At 41.3% G+C, this 16,243-nt stretch overlaps 1 protein-coding gene across 1 annotated transcript in view; it reads right to left on the bottom strand.

Moving 5' to 3' along the window:
• NIPAL1 (NIPA like domain containing 1) overlaps positions 1-3,247 on the bottom strand; it is a 30,945-nt gene extending 27,698 nt beyond the window's left edge. Inside the window, exon 1 of the mRNA XM_055434738.2 lies at positions 2,828-3,247. Coding sequence (XP_055290713.2) covers positions 2,828-2,873 — 46 coding nt within the window. The 5' untranslated portion in view covers positions 2,874-3,247. The remainder of the gene's footprint in view (positions 1-2,827) is intronic.
• Between the last annotated feature and the right edge of the window lie 12,996 nt (positions 3,248-16,243).

Genomic DNA, 16,243 nt, shown 5'->3' with positions numbered 1-16,243 from the left:
GGTGGCCAAAGTATTGGAGTTTCAGCTTTAGCATCAGTCCTTCCAATGAACACCCAGGATCGATCTCCTTCAGAATGGACTGATTGGATCTCTTTGCACATAAACTGCTGCAATTAATAACATATTGTTTTCTGAACAACCTTTAGTGAAGAATTTTTACTAGCTTAGAGCACTTAAATTTCAACATTTAGAGCACTTAAACTTGAAAAAAAAACTTATGCTTTTAACTTTCTTGTAGAAATCTGGAGAAAATCTATTTTAGTGTAATATAAAAGAATCTATATTTTATATAGAAAATATAGCTTGCCCGGCTAATAAAAGTTATATTCACTTGGTGGAATTTTGAGAAATGTTTATGATATGGTTGTTTTAAGAGTAAAATCTCAGAATCATTAACATATACCATTGCATTCAAGAGGCCAGAGAATGCGGATGGGCACCTACAAAAATAAAAGTCTCAAATAATTTTGTACTTGGTTTGATTACTAATTATGAAGACTTATTCAGTTATTTGGGCCTCTAGGCCCAGACTGTCTTGCAAATCTCTCTGTTCTATTAATAGAACCTAGGTCAATGTCTGACACATGGGACCTAAGTCAAAGTCATTTGAATAAGTGAAAAATGAAAAATGGATCCTTTACTCCATGTCAGGTCAGACTCTGAAGTGTTTGCTTCATATGTAACCCCACCTGCATCTACTCCTCAAACTCTAAATTGTAGGAATTATTCTCAATTTACAGATGAAGAAAGACTTAAGGAGGATGTCATAGCTGAGAGGACTGCCTGGGTGCTCAGTTGCTTCAGTCATGTCAGATTCTTTGTAAACCCAAGGACTGCAGCCCACCAAGATCCTCTGTCCGTGGGATTCTCCAGGAAAAAGGACTGGAGGAGGTTGCCATTTCCCCCTCCAGGCGATCTTCCTGATCCAGGGATCTAATTGGAGTCATCTGCATTTCCTGCATTACAGGCAGATTCTTCACCACTGAGTCACCAGGGAAGTTTCACTGATAACAATTCTGATTTCTCTCAAGTCTTTTCCCCCAGTTGTTCAGTCTCTCAGTCGTGTGTCCGACTCTTTGCGACCTCATGGACTGCAGCACGCCAAGGTTCCCTGTCCTTCACCATCTCCCCGAGGTTGCTCAAACTCATGTCCACTGAGTTCATGATGCCACCAGAGTCCCACACAATTAATTACCACAGTTAACCCTTGGTATTTAAACATGGAGGGCTTCCTTGGTGGTTCAGTGGTAAAGAATCTGCCTGCCAAAGCAGGAGACTAGAGTTCCATCCCTGGATCGGGAAGATCCTCTGGAGAAGGAAATGGCAACCCACTCCAGTTTTCTTGCCTGGAGAATCCCACGGGCAGAGGAGCCTGGTGGGCTACAGTCCGTGGAGTCACAAAGAGTCTTATAGGACTTAATGACTAAAAAACAACGATTAAACATGGAGCTTGAACATTTTTTGTTGGAACTAAATATATGAGCAAAGCAGGAAAATCATCCCTAAATTCAAACAAGCAGGGCAATTCACACATCCTCCTTACAGATCCTTGGGTAAACAAGGGTGGACGTGTTCGTAACAGTGGACGTGTTAGTCTGACTTACTGGTTGAGGAATTCTTTAGACAAAGATTGACTATCTAGGAAATAATTCTAGATCCTACTGCCTTCCTAACCACTTTCAAAACCACAACTTTCTAATAGTTTGTGAATTGTTTAGGCATTTTACTCTTTGTGTTCGTTCTTTCTCTTCCTGGCACCGTTCTGACTAGTTCACTGCCTTCTACCTTAAAAACAAGACAAATGATACTTCTCCACATCAAGGAATAAGCTGGGAGAGCCAAGGGAAGAGAAACTCTGGGGATTTGCCCGCAGTTTGGGGAAGGTAGAGTTCTTGCCACGCCTCTCATTGCCCTCTCCCTCTTTACATCCTTACTGGGTAAAGCAGAAATCAGCTTTCCTCTGGACTCTGTACAAACTGAAAACTATGATTTCAGCTGATACAATCTGTCCGTCTGCGCCCCCTCCCCGCCCGCCTGGTCCCCAGGTCCTTAGTTTCATCCCGAGTTACATGCGCCTTCAGTACTGAAGTTGTAGAAAGCCCAGAGCAAAGGGTAAGGGGCGGCGCCCTAAGACTTCACCCGACGAGGGTTGGGGCAGAAACCCAGGCCACAGAGCAGCGAGAAACCTACAAATGATCGCGCCCAGTTCCGGTCTCGCCTTAAGCAGCCAAGTGACTCTGCAGCGAGTCAGACGCGAGGCTACTGAGGTTGGAGGCGTTTTCACCTCTCAAAGAAAGAGGAGAGAGGTGGGCAGACCAGCCTTGTCCAGTTGTCCGCCTCCCCCGGGGGTGTTCAGGGCGCCTGACCCTCTACCGTGCTTGAGCTTCGCCAAGCCAGCGCTGGGCGCAAGACTGGACGACCCCCGGGTCCACAGCCGCGCCCTCTGCCCACGGGATGACGTCGACCACGGGCTCTGGAAGTGAGTCTGAGTCAGTGGAAGCGTCTTTCTCGGATGAAACTTGGGAGTCTTCCCACAACACCCTGAACACCCCGTCAAGACACTCAGCTCTCCATAATTTACGTGGACCTGTCTTCTGGAGTGGGAGTGGGAAGCCACGTATATCTTGTTCGACTCAGGCATTCCCATAGAGTCTGGCATATTGTTGGCACCAATAAATATCTGTTGACCAGCTGAGTGAATAAATGCAGGAATGAGTACGTTAAGAGTCGGCGTTTCCCTTTCTGGACTCCACAAGTTCCCGCGACCGCTCGCCGGGTCTCATCGCCGCCCGGACGCCAAGTCCTCCGGCCCGGAGCAGACACTCACCTTCTCGGCAGGGCTCTCCGGGCGGCAGCCTCACCTGTGCCCCCATGGCCCCCGACGGGGCTTCCCAGGCGCAGAAGCTCGCTCCTCAAGCACCGGGTCTTCTCCTGCTCCCCATGTACCCGCGTTGGGGCGGAGCTGCGGGGTCCCGGACTGCCGCGCGCAGACCCCGGCCCTGGCCGGCCTCAGCCAATGGGGACGGCGGGGTGGGGCCTCCGCTAAGCCACGCCCCCGAGCCGGGTTGGGTGCCGACGCCCACAGAGCGGGCGGAGGCTGCGGTCAGCCCGCGCAGGTGTGGGCGGTGAGTGAGCCGACGGCCCCTCCGGACCGCTGCTGGGCCCAAGCAGAGCAGAAGCACAGGCACACTTCACGGGGTAAAGCGTCTCTCGGAGCGTGGAGGTCGCCCGGTCAACTGGGGAATTTTGTGACGTAAAAGTCTGTGCTGAGGCCCTCTTCAGGCTCCTCCCTGGTCGAAATGCCTTCTGCCGGGGAATTCTGAGGGCCCTGCTTTGGGTGTTGGCGACTTTGCAGGGAAGTTGTGGCCCCTGGGATTCTGCTCTGATTATCAAGTAAAGTTAATTCTGGGGGCTTGAGAAGAGAGTTTGTTGTTTTGTACTATTATCAACTTTTCCCCAAGTCCCTAGGCTTCAAACTCCTAGCTTCCAACTCTCCCTTTCCTCAGTCATATAGGTATTGTTCAGTTCAGTCGCTCAGTCGTGTCCGACTCTCCACGACCCCATGAATCACAACACTCCAGGCCTCCCCGTCCATCACCAACTCCCGGAGTTCACTCAAACTCATGTCCATTGAGTCGGTGATGCCATCCAGCCATCTCATTCTCTGTCGTCCCCTTCTCCTCCTGCCCCCAATCCCTCCCAGCGTCAGAGTCTTTTCCCTAAACCCTAAAAGGAAGGCGATGCTCAAACTGAAACCACTAATTCCTACAAAATAGTAATAGCTAACGTTTATGATATGTGAACCGTGAACTCCTAGATGTTCAAGCAGGGTTTAGAAAAGGCAGAGGCACCAGAGATCAAATTGCCAACATCCGCTGGATCATGGAGAAAGCAAGAGAGTATCAGAGAAACATCTATTTCTGCTTCATTGACTATGCCAAAGCTTTTGACTGTGTGGATCACAATAAACTGTGGAAAATTCTTAAAGAGATGGGAATACCAGACCACCTGACCTGCCTCTTGAGGAACCTGTATGCAGGTCAGGAAGCAACAGTCAGAACTGTACATGGAACAACAGACTGGTTCCAAATAGGAAAAGGAGTGCGTCAAGGTTGTGTATTGTCACCCTGCTTATTTAACTTATATGCAGAGTACATCATGAGGAACGCTGGGCTGGAAGAAGCACAAGCTGGAATCAACATTGCTGGGAGAAACATCAATAACCTCAGATATGCAGATGACACTACCCTTATGGCAGAAAGTGAAGAGGAACTCAAAAGCCTCTTGATGAAAGTGAAAGAGGAGAGTGAAAAGGTTGGCTTGAAGCTCAACATTCAGAAAACAAAGATCATGGCATCTGGTCCCATCACTTCATGGGAAATAGATGGGGAAACAGTGGAAACAGTGTCAGACTTTATTTTTTGGGGCTCCAAAATCACTGCGGATGCTGATTGCAGCCATGAAATTAAAAGATGCTTACTGCTTGAAAGGAAAGTTATGATCAACCTAGATAGCATATTAAAAAGCAGAGACATTACTTTGCCAACAAAGGTCCGTCTAGTCAAGGCTGTGGTTTTTCCAGTGGTCATGTATGGATGTGAGAGTTGGACTGTGAAGAAAGCTGATCGCTGAAGAATTGATGCTTTTGAACTGTGGTGTTGGAGAAGACTCTCGAGAGTCCCTTGGACTGCAAGGAGATCCAACCAGTCCATTCTAAAGGAGATCAGTCCTGGGTGTTCATTGGAAGGACTGATGCTAAAGCTGAAACTCCAATGCTTTGGCCACCTCATGCGAAGAGTTGACTCACTGGAAAAGACTCTGATGCTGGGAAGGACTGGGGATGGGAGGAGAAGGGGACGACAGAGAATGAGATGGCTGGATGGCGTCACCGATTCGATGGATATGAGTTTGGGTGAACTCTGGGTGTTGGTGATGGACAGGGAGGCCTGGCGTGCTGTGATTCATGGGGTCGCGGAGAGTCAGACACAACTGAGCGACTGAACTGAACTGAACTGAACGCTTATAGTCTTACTTCACCATGCATATGTAGGCACTTTATGTGTATTAACTCGTTATATCCCACAATGTAGTCTGTTAACCCCTAGTTTACAGAAGAGAGATCAGAGGAAAAGAATGAGATTAAGTAATTTAACCAGCTATTCGCTGGAAGGCTTCGTAGCAGGTCATTATGCACCACGGGGTATAATTCCTGGTAAAACTCTCACCAGAGGAATGGGGTGCCTCTGTGCTCTGGAGCTTTGGCAGGGAAGTAAATACTCTTGTCTGCCTATCTTGCCTTTGCTGTAGGTAATCATAAGCAGTGCTATTAACTTTGTTACCTAGGAGTTGCATAGCAGAGGCTCAATCTTGCTTTTCTTGTTCTTAGGCTGAGTGAAGAGTTAAAATCAGCAAACAACAATACAGGGTACACACTTCAACATGTGATTTGCTTGGTGGAGAAGGAATAGCATGGGGAGGTGAAAGTTGGAAGGAAGAGAGATTTATGCCAAACGTGGATTACTGTAAAGCTTAGATTTCTGTGTAAATGTTTTGTTTATACCTTAGAGTTGAAAATTTTACCTTATCAAAGATTGGTGATGATAGTCAACAGGGTTCTAAAGTACTATTTATTACTTACTTAGTTAACTGACACATATGTAGCATTTATATGGACAAATATTCTGAGATCTTTATGAACGGAGAAAGCAATGGCAAGCCACTCCAGTACTCTTGCCTAGAAAATCCCATGGATGGAGGAGCCTGGTAGGCTGCAGTCCGTGGGGTCGCTAAGGGTCGGACACGACTGAGCGACTTCACTTTCACTTTTCACTTTCACACATTGGAGAAGGAAATGGCAACCCACTCCAGTGTTCTTGCCTGGAGAATCCCGGGGATGGGGGAGCCTGGTGGGCTTCCGTCTATGGGGTCACACAGAGTCGGACACGACTGAAATGACTTAGCAGCAGCAGCAGCTTTTTAAATTATCATAATAGAAACTATTCTTAATCCCCACTTTACAGATGACAAAAGGGAGGCACACAGAGATTCAAAAACTTGCCTGTGAACATATAGCTAGTAAGCGGTGGAGCTGGGATGTTAACTGGGGCCTCAGAGTCTGTGCTCTTAACCCATTTGCTAATTGGATATTCTTTTAAAAAATGAAAAATGTATCTTTGAGATGATATATAAATCTAGATCTGCCACTATTGAGTGGTTTTCCTGCTGATTATAGATCCCATTTTTCTGCTTTTTAAAACAACTTAAAATTTTTTACTATTTATTTATCTTTGACTGCACTGGATCTTCATCGCTGCGGGAGTCTTTCTCTAGTTGTGGAGAGTCGGGGCTAGTCATTGTGGTGGCTTCTCTTGTTGCGGAGCATGGGCTCCAGTCACGCAGGCTTCAGTAGCTGAGGCATTTGGGTTCAGCCGTTGTGGTGCACAGGCTTAGCTATTCCCAGGCATGTGGGATCTTAGTTCCCCGACCAAGGACTGAACCTGGGTCCCCTGGACTACCAGGGAAGTCCCTGAACATGATATTTAAAATTGATGATTTATTTCTGAATCTAAGCATCCTTTTATGACTTGTTCAGTTCAGTTCAGTTCAGTCGCTCAGTTGTGTCCGACTCTCTGCGACCCTATGAATCACAGCATGCCAGGCCTCCCTGTCCATCACTAACTCCCGGAGTTCACTCAAACTCATGTCCACAGAGTCGGTGATGCCATCCAGCCATCTCATTCTCTGTCGTCCCCTTCTCCTCCCGCCCCCAACCTTTCCTAGCATCAGAGTCTTTTCAAGTAGTAAACTTGTCGCATGAGGTGGCCAGAGTATTGCAGTTTCAGTTTTAGCATCAGTCCTTCCAATGAACACCCTGACTTGTATTTACAAGCAAACAGTACAAAGTTTCTCCACATAGAAATTGATAAAATAATCTATGATGACTCAAGTGTTATTTAACTTGGCACTGCTATCAATAATACACAACTCTCTCTCCTCCGTGATAGGTTCCTTCCCTACCCTGAATCCTTTGGAGCCCTTTAATTATGTTGCTTAACTAGAAATTTTGTGGGCTTCCCAGGTGGTGCTAGTGGTAAAGAATCTGCCTACCAATGCAGGAGATGCAAGAGACACAGCTTTTATCGCTGGGTGGGGAAGATCCTCTCGAGTAGGAAATGGCACCCCCCACACAAACATACCCCATACACAACCAGAAATTTGATACTCAACAGTAATAATTAATAATGAACTCCAGGACCTTTCAGTAAATAATATCTTAATAGTTGTCATAATTGAGGTTCTAATGTATGCTATACCTGTGGGAAGAGTTTTGTGTAGAATATCTCTAATTACCATTAATTGATAAATAGGATCCCTTCAACTATCAACTATACTGGTAAAAATAAACACTTGCTAATTGGCAGAGCCAGTGTGCAAGTCTACATTAGTTTGATTCCAAAGTCTGTTTGGTGTTCTAAGCAACTATTAACATCAGGTGCTAAAATTTTATTATTCAGCTTCTTTTAGATTTATGAGAATTAATCAAAATTCTATCAGTTTTTTAAGATCAGTTAAATTCAGTAATAATAAATGTTTTCCTTTAAATTGCATGATAGTTTATGAAGAGTTGTGTAATTTCAGTTACAATAGCACAATAGTAACTTAGGTATGTACACTTCTTACAAGTAGGGCTGTGACTCTGTAGGCTCTAAAATCCTATTTTATTCATTCAGTAGGTCTGGTTTTACAGGTTGGATGCTTACGATCTGTAATTAGCGTGTTCTCTCCCTATAAACAAATCTACCTGAAAAGCTAAATTATAATTAAGGAGTTAGTTTGCTCATTAGCAGAAATCTTGCCACGTATTGAGGGCTTCCCAGGTGACTCAGTGGTAAAGCATCCACCTGCCAGTGTAGGAGACTCAGGAGATTCAGGTTCGATCCCTAGGTTTGGAAGAGTCTGTGGAGTAGGAAATGACAACCCACTCCAGTGTTCTTGTCTGGAAAATCCTGTGGACAGAGGAGCCTGGCAGGCTACAGTCCGTGGGATCACAAAGAGTTGGACAGGACTGAGTGACTGAGTCTGCACATATAGCCATATAGTGAACACTTCATTTGTGGAAGAAAGTTTACTTACTATGTTAGATATATCTTTTAACTAAGAAATAGAGAAGACTTTAAAAATATTTTAAAAAATTGAAGTATAGTTAATTTACAGTATGTCAGATGACACCACACTTATGGCAGAAAGTGAAGAAGAACTAAAGACCCTCTTGATGAAAGTGAAAGAGGAGAGTGAAAAAGCTGGCTTAAAACTCAACATTCAAAAAACTAAGATAATGGCATCTGGTCCCATCACTTCATGGCAAATAGATAGGGAAACAGTGGAAACAGTGACAGACTTTATTTTTGGGGGGTCCAAAATCGCTGCAGATGGTGACTGCAGCCATGAAATTAAAAGACGCTTATTCCTTGGAAGGAAAGTAATGACCAACCTAGACAGCATATTAAAAAGCAGAGACATTACTTTGCCAACCAAGGTCCATCTAGTCAAAGCTATGGTTTTTCTAGTAGTCATGTATGGATGTGAGAGTTGGACTATAAAGAAAGCTGAGTGCCAAAGAACTGATTTTTTTTTTTTAAATATTAAAACAGCCTTTTATTGTTAATGTCACGTAAGAAATTTAAGCAAGTTACACTATCTTAAAAAACACAACTAATGCGTTTTAGGAGAAACCCTTCCCTTCCCTCTCCTCCCCCTCCCCCCATTCCCCTTGCGAATTAAGAATCTAAGAGAAGAAATAACCATAAAACAAAGTTTTGTGGAATCCTTCATCCAGAGTGCTTACATGATGATTAGGTTATATTGCCTTCTTACAAAATTTCTCTTTTCTAGTTAAAAAAAAATTTTGTAGCCTTGATTGCTTATTACAAAAAAATTCAGTACAAAAGTTCAATATATTGAAAAATGCCTTTCCCTCCCTCACAGCACCATTATATATAGTAGAGGATAATCAAGAGCAGATTGCTAATCTAGATGGAGCAATCTTCAAATTAAACCCAGACACACAGTGGTTTATTTACCCTCCCCCTCCGCCTCCTAAGAACTTAAAAAAAAAAAAAAAACACACATACAAAAAAATGTCAAAAAATTTGAGGGACCCTTTTCAAACAATACGGTTAATTCAGTGTCAATAATTCACATATTGCAACAAAGTGCATGGATATGATTTCTTTTACAAAACTTTCAGTGTCAATAAAGGAAATTAAGGCCATCAGATTCGCAGCTTAAAAATTCACATAAAGGAATATAAAAATATTCTGTGCTTCTGAGAAGGCTCTGCACTGCATGTAAGTAAGGATTACCATACTTCTTTATTCTGAGGAAGACAGTTGACTTGAGAAGTTTACATAATTGCACAGCTTCTGTTGGAACCTCTTGGGGCTCCCTGCTGAAATGATGTTTTTGAACTGTGGTGTTGGAGAAGAATCTTGAGTGCCTTGGACTACAAGGAGATCCAGCCAGTCCATCCTAAAGGAAATCAGTCCTGAATATTCATTGGAAGGACTGATGCTGAAGCTGAAACTCCAATATTTTGGCCACCTGATGCAAAGAATTGATTCATTTGAAAAGACCCTGATGCTGGGAACGATTGAAGGTGGAAGGATGAGGGGATAGCAGAGGATGAGATGGTTGGATGGCATCACGGACTCAATGGACATGAGTTTGAGTAGGCTCCGAGAGTTGGTGATGGACAGGGAAGCCTGGCATGCTACATTCCATGGGGTCGCAAAGAGTCAGACATGACTGAGTGACTGAACTGAATTGACTGAAGTGTACAGCAGAATGATTCAGTTATACATATATTTTTCAGATTCTTTCCCATTATAGGTTACTATAGTTCTCCGTGCTATACAGTAGGTCTTTACTGCTTAGCTATTTTATATATAGTAGTATGTATATAAATTCATTTGTGTCAACTTTTTCAGATTCCACATATAAGTGATATTATATGATATGAAATAGAGAAGTTTTATAACTCGCCCTCAGTAACACAGTTAGCAAGTAGAAGAACTGGATTTTGAACCAAAGTGTATCTGACATCCAAAGCTGATATTCCTGACTGTTAAGCCAGGTTGCCTCTCATAGGGAGTGATTTGCACACTCCCTATCCCAGTGCCTGGCATGTAACACTCCCCATTTTTTCTTAACTGAATAAGAACACTAGCATTTTGTCAATCTTGCACATTTTATAATTTTGGACTCTGAGTTTACTGAATGAAGAAGATTGAAAAAATATTTAATAAATATGTTATATTAATATGGATACATACTAGCTATTTGGGAGTGGTAAATTGATGAAAATCATGGATCATCTCAGAAAAGAACAAATTTTCATGTGTATACCACATCATGTTATAGTATCATGGGGTTCTGGACCCCAAAATTATGCTAATGGGATTTAAGAACTTTTGGGTTCAAAGGGCAGTGGAAGGCAGTTCTATTGTTTATCAGTATTGCTAATTTTAAAACTGTACAACCTCTACTTTCTCTTGCTGGAATCCTGAATAACAAAGTAAATACAGGTATAGGAAAATACGTAAGTTTTTCATTCATCTATTTCAATGAATATTACTGAGGCACTGATATGCACTAACTCCTTATTTTCCAAACAGAATCCCCAGTCTCCCTCTATCCCCATCCTGTTCTTTGTCCCTTCCTATCTCATTAAATTACAGCCTATTCTTTGGTTTCATAGGTCAAAAAATCTAAAGTCCACCTTGACTTCATTCTTTCACTCACACTGCCCCCCACCCCTGCCTCCATGTAGACAATCAGCAAATCTCATTGTCTCCGTCTTAAAAATACATCCGCTTTTCATCATCTCCACATTTGCCATCCTGGTCTGAACCACTGCCATCTCTCACTGAATTGCTGTCATAGCCTCCTAACTGTTCTTCACATGATCTGTCCTCTAAGACCTTAACTCCTTCCCCTCCTGTCTTTGCTTCCTCTAATTTAGCCACCTGACCTCTTTGATGTTCTCTAAGGCAGTCCTGTTTTTGAGCTTTGCACAGGTTTTCTTGCCAGGCAGGATCTGCCCCCCAGAACTAGGCATGACTAGCTCTGTGCCTATATTGAGGTCTCAACTAGGTGAGGTCTTCCCTGAATATCCCATCTGAAACTGTCCTGCCTTATCCCCAGATCATTTTCTCTCCTCCTGCCTTATTTTATAGTATTATTAATCACTGTCTGACTTCTGTGTTTACTGCTTAGTTTATTGTCTTGTGCTATCCTATCCCATTAGAATGTATCCCCCATGAGGGCAGGAACTTAATTTTGTTTACTATTAAATTTCTTAGTGCTTAGAAGGAAGCCCGGTACTGAATATCTTTTAAATGAATGATTATGCATGGTTTTGTGCTAGACACTAAAGATACAGTCATGAATAACACCGACACAGTTCCTTGTGGAATTTACAGTTTTTATAGGGGAGACAGACATTAAACAATGTAGCTCAGCTGGTGAAGAATCTGCCTGCAATGCAGGAAACCTGGGTTCAATTCCTGGGTTCGGAAGATCCCCTAGAGAAGGGAAAGGCTACCCACTCCAGTATTCTGGCCAGGAGAATTCCATGGAGTGTATTGTCCACGGGGTTGCAAAGAGTCAGACACTACTGAGTGACTTTTACTTTACACCAGATTTAATTATTATGGTTATAAGTGCTGAGAAGACATCACTGACCATTCTGACTGCAGGTCTTGGTGTGCTGGAAGACATACTATTAAATATTTAATAATTTAGGGCCAAGCGCCAGAATCCTTTACATCACACAGTTTTTGAAATGAAAATGCAAAAGAATCAGTGTCACACAAATGAGCATCCACAGTTAGAGGCAGTTTAAATAGGATTATAAAGATTTAGAGGGAGCTGACAAAGCAAGGCTGGGAACCAGACTAAAAGTAGCCTACTAAACAGATAATCCAGTGTGGCTATGTTCTTTCCATCAGTCAAGGTTACTGCAGGTCCCAGGAAAAAAAATCCATTGGTAGACCAGGTCAAGTTAATTGTACTTTGGAGGGGAAAACAAAATGAAACAATATGAAACATACTTTTACCCTTTAAATTTGGGTAAATCAGAAAAGTATCCTAGTATGTGTGTTGTGTATATAAAAACAACATTCCTACTTACCTTCAGTTCAGCAGAGATAATTTTCCCCCAGAAGTTTACTTGACCAACTCTTTTCCTCTCCAAATCTTACGGCTTCTTTTGTGTGCTTCCTTAGCCCTCTATTACACCTCTTGCTTTGCCTGTTTCCTTCTTGCGGATAATCTCTAAGGAAAGGGCTTGTGGGTGTGCTCCCAGACCTTAGAATAGCACCCAGCATAGTGTGTGGTGCTCGGGAATTACACGTTGAATGAACTCTATGCCTTTATGAAGTACTATTATTTCACGTTGTTAAGTACTGTACACACAGAAAACACAGATTTTCATTTTAAAAAACTAAAAAGAATTATTTTATTTGGTCACACTCTGATAGAATTATGTAATAAATTGTTTAGAAACAAAGTATAAAGAATATCTCTGTATCTTTACCTATTAGTTATAGCCACACATACCTGGCTATCAAAAGTCCAATTGCAACATATTGAATACAGGTAAGGCCTAAGCAATGTGCTGCAAAGCTCCAGTTTAGAAGAGAGCGAAAGGAGAGAGAGAGCACATTATTAAGTGTCCTCTTATATACACCATGAGTGGATCATATGCTGTAATCTTGCTCCATTTTTCTCACAAAAACCTACTGAGGGAGGTATTATATTTCCATTTTACAGATAAGGAAATTGAGGCTCAGAAAGATTAAGTCATTTTCTCAAGACTGCACAACTAGTAAGTGTCATCCCAAGAATCAAAAATATTCACTTCATCCTTAATTATAGTTTTGAAATAGGAAAGGTGCACAAAGGCAGTGTAAGCTAGTAAGGGAAGATAAAATAAATGAGAGCTTCTTATGGTGTGTGTGTGTGATTCATTGGGGAATAGGTATTTTATAATGGCAAGTTCTGTGAAGTTTTATGTCAACCAGGGGTTGAGTTGGCAGGAGGAAGAAAGGTATCAGAATTATTGCTCCAACTTTCTTATTTAATTCATTGAATCATTCTAAGAGTATTTCAATTGACAAGCAATCCAAGGGAAAATGAATGGCACTATGAGGGAGCAAGTTCCTAATCTTGTCATCTTGTTTTATTTTTAGGTATATTTGTTTTAGTTACATCTTTGGGCTTCCGTCATAGCTCACTGATAAAGAATCTGCCTGCAATGCAGGAGACCCCAGTTTGATTCTTGGGTGGTGAAGATCCACTGGAGAAGGGATAGGCTACCCATTCCAGTGTTTTTGGGCTTCTCTTGTGGCTCAGCTGGTAAAGAATCTGCCTGCAATGTGGGAGACCTGGGTTCGATCCCTGGGTTGGGAAGATCCTCTGGAGAAGGGAAAGACTATCCACTCCAGTATTCTGGCCTGGAGAATTACATGAACTGTATAGTCCATGGGGTCAGTCACAAAGCATTGGACGTGACTTTCACTTGGTGTTTGAGGTAAGATTAGAAAAAGATTGCTCTAAATAACTGTAAGATATTTCCTGAGCAGCAAATGTATTTTTTTTAAACTTCTTTTTGGCCATGCCATGTGACTTGTAGGCTCTTAGTGCCCTGACCAGGGATAGAATCTGGGCTCCTGGCACTGAAAGTGTGGAGTCCTAACCACTGAAACGCCAGGTAATTTTCAAGAAAATATATTTTCAACTTTTAAAGCATACACATTTCTGATAGTAGACCAATTATTGTAAAGTTTAACTCTGCTATTTATCTTTAAAAATGTTTAATAGTCACTTATCAAGTGTTTACCTTGCTTTAGGAAGTGTAATAAGCTCTTCATATTACTATATCTCATTTTAATTCTCAGATCTGCAAGGTATTATCATGTCCATTCCATGGAAACTGAAACTGAGGCACAGAGGGTTCACTGCCATGCTCTAGTATCAGGGCTGGTGAACTTGGAGCTGAGGTTCAAACCAGGCCTGTGACTCCAAAACCTCTGCATGTAAACTTAGCATGGTGTCACAGACACCACCCCAACCTAAAGATAGCCATAGTTCCTGTAAGAGAGACGGAAGCAAAGTGAACACTGAATTTAAGAACAAAAGGTTCTTTATTATTAGACAAGTATAATTTTCTGAAAAATCCTTACTTCCAAGAAGAGATCTCTAAGCATATTAAGGAGATCTACAGTAATAAATCAGAAAAAAATTTTTCTGAGTATGTGAAGTGCAAGTTGCTCTGTCATGTCCAACTCTTTGTGTATAGTCCATGGAATTCTCCAGGCCAGAATACTGGAGTGGATAGCCATTCCCTTCTCCAGGGGATCGTCCCAACCCAGGAATTGAACCACGGTCTCCTGCATTGCAGACAGATTCTTTACTAGCCGAGCCACCAGGGAAGCCCTTACTGAGTACGTCAACTATCAAATATTGCATTAAAAATCCTGAGGAAAATTTATTGTCTGGTCATTAGAGTAATATTTGGACACTAACTGGCATAGCTTATTGCCACATCTAAAGTATGCCTTATTCTTTCAGGGACACTCAGACTCATCCAATTTTATTTTTGACTAGATATGTTTTAGACATGCAGCTCTTCCACAAAACACACATTAAATGGGTCAATGAATAAATAAGTACACCTTATTTATATTTTAATAGTTTTATTATGATGGCACTATATTTAAAATTTTAGTCATAATTTGTAAAAGCCTATAATTCTATCCAGATTGTAATGCTGGATGAATTGAAAATAGAACTTTAATAAAATTCATTAGCCAATATTACCTTGGGTTAAGTTTAATTGCAAATTTGTTAAGAGGTATAGTATGAGAAAACCCCTTTTGTTCCTAAATCTGTCACATATTAATAAGCTTGGGCTCTAGCAAAGGATAATGGTGCTTTGCTGTTATTTTCATCTGTATATAAATCCGCAAATCCAATACTGGCTCATGAAAATCCTCCTTTGTCAATGCCATAGAACTGTTTCTTTCCTTGGGAATGATTAAGAAAACTAGCTGTTCATGCATGTTTAAAGAAAGGAAGATCAGTGTATTTATTTCTTTTAAAAATTAGGACCTGGATTTTGACAATGTCCAGATTTCCACTATATCCCTGTTTGCTTTGGATACACCACTGACTTCTGTTTCTGGAAGACACGGATATAGTGCTTAAGCAACCAAAGGTAAGAACTCAGTGGTAATTAAAATTATATTTTCACATATGTTTATACCTCTGTTTCGATTTATTAATGCATGAGCATTTGCTTTGTTTTCCATGGTATATGCTTTCCAGCTACAACTGATGGTTTTATTTTTATTGATTTCTCTGTATTTTTGACAGATAAATGAATATTCTACTAAACCCAATTTAGTTAAAGATACAATTTTAGTTAAAAATAACACTAAAGTCTGGCAGTATGGTCCTGCTAATCTGAATATCACAGCATAGTAAATACTACCTTTTTGCAAGTTTCAAGTTCATTTTTTACAAATGTAAGTATAGTTGATTTACAATGTTGTCTTAGTTTCTAGTGTACAACAAGATGATTCAGTTATATATATATATAAAACATGAATGTATGTGTGTACATATGTTACATATATATATATATTCTTTTTCAGATTCTGTTCCATTTGGGTTGTTATAAGATATTGAGTAGAGTCCCCTGTGCCACACAGTAGGTCCTTGTTGTTTACCTTCAAGTTCATTTTTAGAAGTCAGAACAATACTTTTGTTCAGATGTGTCTTTCCTCAAAGGAAGTATCATATACTAGATTTTCTTTCTTTTTAAGATATTTGAAGATGGAATGCTGTCAAATTCATATAAATCTTAATAAAACTCCCTGAAAATATGAGCTCCAACTCATTGGAGACATTTAATTACTTTTTAAATGTTTGTTACTTTATAAACATTATTATAGCAACCTGCACAGCTCCTTTTAGAGGTAAGTGGTCTAAAGAGGTTTAATGACTCTCTCAAGGTAACATATTACTATTATGTGATGGAGCCAAAATTTAAATTATCTTGCTTTCTTTTATTTCTCCATGATAAGCATGTATAATTTAATTAGACTTTAAAAAACTTATCAATTATTTGATAGTTTTATTTTCCTGGCCTCCCTGGTGGCTCAGAAGGTAAAGAATCTAA

Source organism: Moschus berezovskii, chromosome 5 (assembly GCF_049115385.1).
Source record: "Moschus berezovskii isolate FMDL1 chromosome 5, NW_MosBer_1.0, whole genome shotgun sequence".
In the NCBI taxonomy this organism is placed as follows: Eukaryota; Metazoa; Chordata; class Mammalia; order Artiodactyla; family Moschidae; genus Moschus; species Moschus berezovskii.
Note: the sequence above shows the minus strand (reverse complement) of the source record. Positions and strands in the feature narration are given on the sequence as shown.